Raw genomic sequence first — 7,344 nt, 5'->3', positions numbered from 1 at the left:
GGGAACCCGGGCGGGCCCGGCCCGGCCCGGCCTGCCCGCCCCCCCACTGCAGGCCCGGGGCCGTGCCGGGTTATATAAGGCGAACGGGCCGAGGGGAGCGGGGCCGTGCGGGGCCGGGCCGGTTCGGCCCTTACCTTGTGGATTCTCTTCAGCGCCATTGTGTGCGCGAGGCGGCGGCAGGAGGGGCGCGGGCGGAGGGAGGGGGCGGCCCGCGGGACTATTTGCGAGGGGAGGGGGGGAGGAGGAGGAGCGCGGAGGTGGCGGCTGCGCGGGGAGGGGACGGGGAGGGACGAAGCGAGCGGAGGGGCGGGAGGGGACCGGGGCCCCCCGGGGCGGCGGGGCCGGGGCCTGGCCGGTGTCGGGCGGTGGCGGCCGCGGGCTCAGCGGTGCCGCAGCTCCTCCGTTCCCTCCGCCGCCGCCGCTTTATGCGCTGCCTCCGCGCCGCCCGCAGCGGATCACTCCGCCACGCCGCCGCCGCCGCTGTCCCCGGGCACCGCTCCGGTTCCCGGGGCGGAGACACCGCCGTGGCGGGGAGGGGAAGGAAGGGAGAGGCCGGGACAGGAGCGGCGGGAGGAGGAGGAGGAGCGGGAGGGGGAGGAGAGGGCGGGGAGCTGCGGGGACTATTTGTCGTGCCGGCCGCCGTGCAGAACTCTCCAGAAGGGGGAGGGGAAGCGCGCGGAAGGATACGGCGGCGGCGTGAGAGCGCGCGCGCGAGGCGGCCGCCGCGACGCGTGACGCCACAGCGCGTTCTCTCGCGAGAAGACGGGACGGGAAGAAGTCCCGGCCGAGCCGGGCCCCAGGCCGCGGGACCGAATGGGCCTGAGGGGACGGGACGGGCCTGAGGGGACGGGACACGCCTGGGACCCCGGCAGCCCCGGCCGGAGATCTCCACCCCCGGCCCCTTGTGGGGCTGCCGCGCTCCTCGCCCCCGTGACGCTGCGCGGCCCCAGCGCGGAGGCCCCGCGGCCCTGTCCCGGGCAGGCCGGGAGCGCACTTGGGCCGGGCAGAGCCGTCCTGGAGCTCTTGAGTGGCCGCAGGGGTGACTGGCTTGTCCTGATCGAGCCTTCGGTGGCCCTGGGAAGCACAACACCCGTTAAATGGCACTGAAAGCACCGCTGGTGGCAGCGTTCCTGCTGCTTCCTGTGCCCGGGTGGGGTTGAGGCTCCCTGGTGCTGCCTCTGGGCCATGGTGGGCTGTTCTCATGCTGACTTTGCTGCCAGCCTTCTGCGAGACTTCAGAATTTCTGGAGGCACAGAGTGTATTTGGAATTGATTTCTTCTCCCTCCACATTTGTTACAGAGAAAATAAACCAATAATTCATAAAAATGGCTCTCTGGGTGGTTTTGATTTGATTTGGTTGGGTGTTTTTTTAGTATTTTGGTTTGGGTTTTTTGTTTTTTTTTTTTTCTTTTTAACTACTTTGGTTCATTTTTTTGCTTCCTGCTCTTTCTTTCCTTTTAATTTTGGGCACTCCTTGATTGCCAAATTCCAGAAAACCCAGCACACCTCATTGGTATGACAAGGCAACACATCCTTCATCCTGGCCACAGCACTGGGAAGGCTCAGACGCTAATCCCAAGCAGTCCTGGCTCTTAAAGGACTTTTAAACTGCTTTTCTTCCAGCATTTTCTGCTTTCCTTTAGTATGGCCCGGCCAATGCCTGATCCCAGTCAGGCAGCCTGATCCCATGGCTGGAAGTGCCATCACAGATTCCTTTGCTGGGAGATGCTCCTGTGGCCCCCGAGGGCAGCACAGCCCCTGGCTCAAGCCTGGCAGGGCAAACATCGTGGCTGGGGCCGTGTTCCAGGGCACAACAGGCTTCCCGCCCCTTGGGAATATCTCTGGGACCTTTTCCTGTTTCTGGGGCAGTTTTCCAAGTACCTTCAAATCACAGCTCTAAGGACTTCAGTCAGCCAAGATGAAAGTAACCTTTTTCTAGCATTCACAGGAGAAGTGTTGGATTCTGTCCCCAGGAGGAGAGAGAAACGTGGTTTGGTTGTGGTTCTGGTACCAGGGATAGTGAAGATCTGCTCTTTGCTGCCAGCTGGATGCAAACTGCTCCACCAGATAAGAAATGGAAGCAGGAAAGTCATTTTCATCATGGTTTTCCACAAGGTAAGAGCCGAGACATGCAGGAACAGCATTTCTTAGAATCTCAGAGTCACAGACTGGCTTGGCATGGATGAGATCTTAAAGATCATCCCAGTGCCTGGGACAGGGACACCTTCCACTGTCCCAGCTTGCTCCAAGCCTGCCCAGACTGGCCTTGGACACTTCCAGGGATGGGGCAGCCCCAGCTTTTCACACCTTCCTCACAGCATTTGGGGAGATTCCGCCTGCAGCTTCCTCCCTTCTGTGTCCTAGGGCTGGAGCTGCTCCTGCAGCCCCTGTGGGTGTGGCTGTCCCCATCCTGGGGACACTGCTGTGCCCTGAGCTCCTGAGGGAGCTCCTGAGGGATCTGCTGTCTGCACCTTCCAGCACCATCCCATGCCAACATCTCCTGCTCCCAAACATCTGAGCATCACTGCAGGAGTTCTCTGAGGCCTGCCTTGTCCTCAGGTGACTCCTGTCTCCATGTGCCTTTCCTCCACCATCTCCCTCTGATGGGCTCTGCAGGGCCAAGTTGCAGTGCTGTATTAGGGGAAAAAAACTCTTGAAGGGCTTAGGGAAAGGCACGAGGATTTAAAGGAATAGAAGCTTCCCGGCCAAAATGGTTAAATCAAGTTATTCCAGGCTTGGATAACTTATGAGGCCTTGGTTAGAGGGTGCAAAAAAGTCACTCTGAAGGAGGAGAGACACAACTGGAAAAGGAGAAGCCTCCAATGCTGGGCACATACTGGTGGGCAAGATTCAAAGAAAAGAGAAAACTCCCAGAAAAAAGGACGAGGAGCAGCCTCTGTCCCAAAGGTGCTCTGCCCAGCCATGCCACCCCAGTCACTGAATCATGGAATGGTTTGGGTTGGAAGGGACTGGAAGCTCATCATGTTCCAATGCCAGCCTGTGACAGCTCCAAAATAATCAAAAATGGTTTTTCCACCCAACGTGTAAGTGGGGAATCAGTGCCACAAAACCCTGCAGTGCTGGAGCTGACAGACTCAGAAATCACAGACTGGTCCACTCTCACCCATTAAATTCAAACTCTGTTTCTCCTGGGAAGGTTCTGGTGCTCCAAAAGAAGGTGGAACCTCAGTGGGCGTGGGGCGAGCAGCCCCACGATCCAGGCATGGAGGGATGCTCCATTCTGCCACCAGGATTTCAAAGTGATCATTGCTGAGGGCTCCAGGCTGGGGTCAGGGTGAGGCAAAGCATCTCCCAAGCTTGGCACATCCCTGGAAAGACATCACATCCCTTTGTGGGCTTTGTGAGCCAAGGTCAGGGCCCTGCAGCATCTGGAGGCCAAGGGGGAAACTCCCAAATTCTTGGGCCAGGACACCTCCCTGGCCCCCTTTGCCACCTCCTTTGTCCCACAGCTGAATGCTTGGACAAGAAGGCTGTCCAGGAGCATTTGGACAATGCTCTCAGGCACTGGGTGGGATTCCTGGAGCTGTCCTGTGCAGGAGGGGCCTGAGGGGACAGGAGCTTGATCATGTTTGTGGGTCCCTTCCAACTCAGGACATTGCATGATTCTGTGGTCTGTGGAAGTGCTTGGCTCAGCAAGTGAGAGATGATGTGTGCTTAGGAGCTCCAGGAAGCAGCTCCTCTGCTGCCACCAGATCTCCCACAGCACACGGTGACTCCTCACTGCAGCCTGGTTCACACAGCTCAAGGCCACACAGAATATTGCAGAGCACTTTATTTTTGCTATTTTGTGTCAGTAAAGCGACCCTGTCACACGGGACCTCTGAGGGACACTGCTGGTGCAACTGCAGCACTAAAAACACCAACTGCAGCACTTTTAGTCAAGGGACCAAAACCACTTTTGACACCAGGCTGGCACTGGAACCCCATCCCTGCAGGTATCCCCAGTGAAAGCTGTCACTGGGCAGCCTGCCCTCAGCATGAAGCCAGCAGCCCTACCTGCATTCTGAGGGCAATGGAAAAACAAGGGAATTCAAGGAAGGAAATGCTGCTGCCGTGCCCATCCTGCAGCAGAGCCAGCTCTGTCAGTCACGCTGCTGCTGCCTGCTCACAGCCCTTCACCCAAGGGATGCCAGGGAAAACACCCTGCTCCTGGCATGGCTTTTGGCTGGGGACATGCCACATGTATCCAGCCTCTATCTGGGCGCAGGTCTGGGCACCACAGTATGAGAAACACCATCCAAAGGAGGGAGATGAGGATGATAAAGGGCCCACAGGAGCAGCTGAGGGCACATGGCCTGTCCAGCTGGAGCACAGGAGACTGAGGTCAGACCTCCCCAGGGGCTGCAGCTCCGATCTCTGCTCCCTGGGACCAGGGACAGCACTCAAGGGAATGGCTGGAGCTGTGCTAGGGGGATTTAGTCTGGGTATCAGGAAAAGGTTCTTCCCCAGAGGGTGGTGGGACACTGACCAGGCTCCCCAGGCAATGGTCCCAGCCCCGAGGCTGCCAGAGCTCAAGGAGCATTTGGACAATGCTCTCAGGGATGGGATAGCATTGTAGAGGTGTCTGTGCAGGGCCAGGAGTTGGACTGGATGATCCTTGTGTGTCCCTTCAACCCCAGGATATTCCAGGACTCCTCGGTTCTCCTGATCTCAGCACTGTGTGTAGGTTGCTGTGGACACAGTTGATTTCTGTGCCCCACTCAGCCTCACCCAGGTGTCAGCACCAGCCTGGTTGGAGGTGCCATGCTGCTGGTTCACAGAGGTGCCTTGTGGGGTTTTATATGCATCTAAAATCTTCCAGCATCATGTGTCACTTCTAGTTCCCTCTGCTTGAGGGAATAGCAGCAAACAGGGACAGAGAGAATGTCAATCAAGAGAGATCTGGAAAAGCAAATTGTTGGCCAGAGGAAGGCCAGGGAGGACAATGGGGGCAGTTTCAATCCTGCCACTTCTTGTTGGCTGTGCAGAGGCACTGGGCAGCACTGGGCTCTCTGTTCCCAGGCAAGCTCAGGTGTTCACAGGAGGCCACAGAGATGTTTTGAGGACTGGAGCCCCTCTGCTCTGGAGCCAGGCTGGGAGAGCTGGGGGTGTTCAGACTGGAGAAGAGAAGGCTCCAGGGAGACCTCAAAGCCCATCAGAGCCTAAAGGGGCTCCAAGAGGAGACTTTGGACAATGGCCTGGAGTGAAAGGACAAGGGGAAATGACTTCCTACTGCCAGAGATCAATGTTAGATGGGATATTGAGAAGAAATTTTTCCCTGAGAGGGTGGGCAGGCCCTGGCATAGGCTGCTCAGAGAAGCTGTGGCTGCCCCATCCCTGGAAGTGTTCAAGGCCAGGTTGGACAGGGCTTGGAGCAGCCTGGTCTATGGAAAGTTGTCCCTGCAGGTGTTGGGAATGAGATGAACTTTAAGGTCCCTTTCCACCCCAACCATTCCATGGTTCCAAAATTCTATGAAAGCTCATTCCTGGAGTTCAGACTCACCTCTTGGACCTGTACCACAGCTCTGCTCTGAACAGAAGTGAGACATAAATACTGCAGGTGTTGGTGTGCTGAGGGTAGAACTGAAAGCCAGGCCAGGCTTTGAGGGCAGGAGAGCCACCAGCTGCTTGGGGATCTGCAGGAAGATGTCTGGGGAGCCAGGCAGACCATCCACCACACTGAAGAGCCAAGCAGAGCAGGTCAGTGAAGCCTGGCTGGAATGGGACAAGCTTTATCCCAGCACTGGAGAAGGAAGTGATTCACTTGATGTTTCAGCCAGCCTTTGTGTTGATGAAGCAAACAACATGTTGGCTGTGTCCACAGGCCCTCCTGGGGCTGGAACGCTGGCCAAATGGTTTGCTGGGGTTTCTAAGGTACCACCCAAACAAGCAGCTCCCTGCCAGCCCCTCCTCCTCCTCTCCGGGTTTGAGGATGTTGGAGCTGTGTCGACAGAAGGGCAGCAGAGCACAGCTCTGATGGGGAGCAGGGAGGGAGCATGGGGGGCTCAGCCTGGAGAAAAGGGGACTCAGGGGGGACCTTCTGTCTCCACAGCTCCCTGACAGGTGGGTGCAGCCAGGAGGGGGGGTGGGCTCTGCTCCCAGGGAACGAGGGACAGGACAAAGAGAAATGGCCTCAAGCCAGCACTACTAGAGGAACTTTATGCTGGATATTAGGGAAAATTTCTTCACCCAAAAGGGCTGTCAAGCACTGGCCCAGGCTGTCCAGGGCAGTGGTGGAATCTCCATCCCTAGAGGAATTTAAAAGACTTGGGGACATGGGTTAGGGGTGGACTTGGCAGTTCTGGGGAAATAGTGGGACTTGATGGACTTAAGGGTGTCCAACCTAAATAATTCTTTAATTCTGTGATTTTAATTAAATGTGAACCATGGGCAAGTCTGAATCAAGGTCCTTGTGCTGTAAGCCTTTGACACCCTGGCAATGTGGGTCTGTGGGGACTGTCCGGGTCTCCTGGAACCCAGGGGCATTCCTGGACAGAAAGCAGTGGGACCCTGAGTGTGTTCTGGACAGTCACTCCTTTTCCCAGCCTGTATCTACCTAGTTTGGCTCCACAGAGGCCATGGGTGACCATGCTGAGGGCTTTGCTGAAGTGAAGGCTCTCCCCTCATCCCTACAGCCAGTTTTCTTGCCATTCCAGGTAGCTGAGTCCTTCAGATGTGATGTGAAATCCCTGATGATGGCTCCTGTCCCATCCTTCAGGTGTTTGGCAGGGATTGCTGGGAGGATTTGCTCCATCGCTTTCCCAGGGTCAGAGGTGACATCGAGCAGGCTGTAGTTCACCTCCTCAAAGCTGGGTGTGAGATTTCCTTCTCACACTCACCAGGAACCTCCTGATTGCTACAACATTCCAAAGACACCAGAGAGGAACCTTGCCAGGGCATCATCCATCTCCCTCAGCATCCTTGAGTGCATCCCACCTGCTCCTATGGGCTTGGGTATGTGTCCCCTAATCCATTTTCTTCCAGGATGGAAATACCTCTCCACTGCTTGGAACAAGGAACTGGAAGTCTTGAGGGCCTCACTGGCCACCAAGAGCCTGGCTGCAGGAAGCCCCTGCTGTGTTGCCAGCACTCATGGGCACTGCTTCCCAACCCGGCATCTCCTGGACATGTGTGGGGTGGGAGCATCCAGGGTGCTGTGAGTCACCTTCTGCTAGAAGGAACTTGAGTCTGTTTTGCCCCTGGCAATCTGCTGAGCTGAATCAATGCAATCTTTGAAATCTACTGCCCTTGACAGATGTGATCTCAATAAATTCTGGTTTCCTTCCTCATTCTAGTTCCCCTCAGACCATGTCCTGGCAGACGTGGGGTTTTCCAGGATGTGCA

The 7,344-nt window shown here is 56.8% G+C and overlaps 1 protein-coding gene across 1 annotated transcript in view; it reads right to left on the bottom strand.

Annotated features, from left to right (window-relative positions):
- The window catches only part of UBE2D2 (ubiquitin conjugating enzyme E2 D2), a 25,172-nt gene extending 24,906 nt beyond the window's left edge, over nt 1-266 (bottom strand). The window contains exon 1 of the mRNA XM_041398055.1: nt 135-266. Coding sequence (XP_041253989.1) covers nt 135-158 — 24 coding nt within the window. The 5' untranslated portion in view covers nt 159-266. The remainder of the gene's footprint in view (nt 1-134) is intronic.
- Nucleotides 267-7,344: the final 7,078 nt, after the last annotated feature.

The sequence above is a fragment of the Onychostruthus taczanowskii genome, unplaced genomic scaffold (genome assembly GCF_017590055.1).
Source record: "Onychostruthus taczanowskii isolate IOZ18803 unplaced genomic scaffold, ASM1759005v1 scaffold14, whole genome shotgun sequence".
Classification (NCBI taxonomy): domain Eukaryota; kingdom Metazoa; phylum Chordata; class Aves; order Passeriformes; family Passeridae; genus Onychostruthus; species Onychostruthus taczanowskii.
This window is presented reverse-complemented; position numbering and strand designations above follow the sequence as displayed.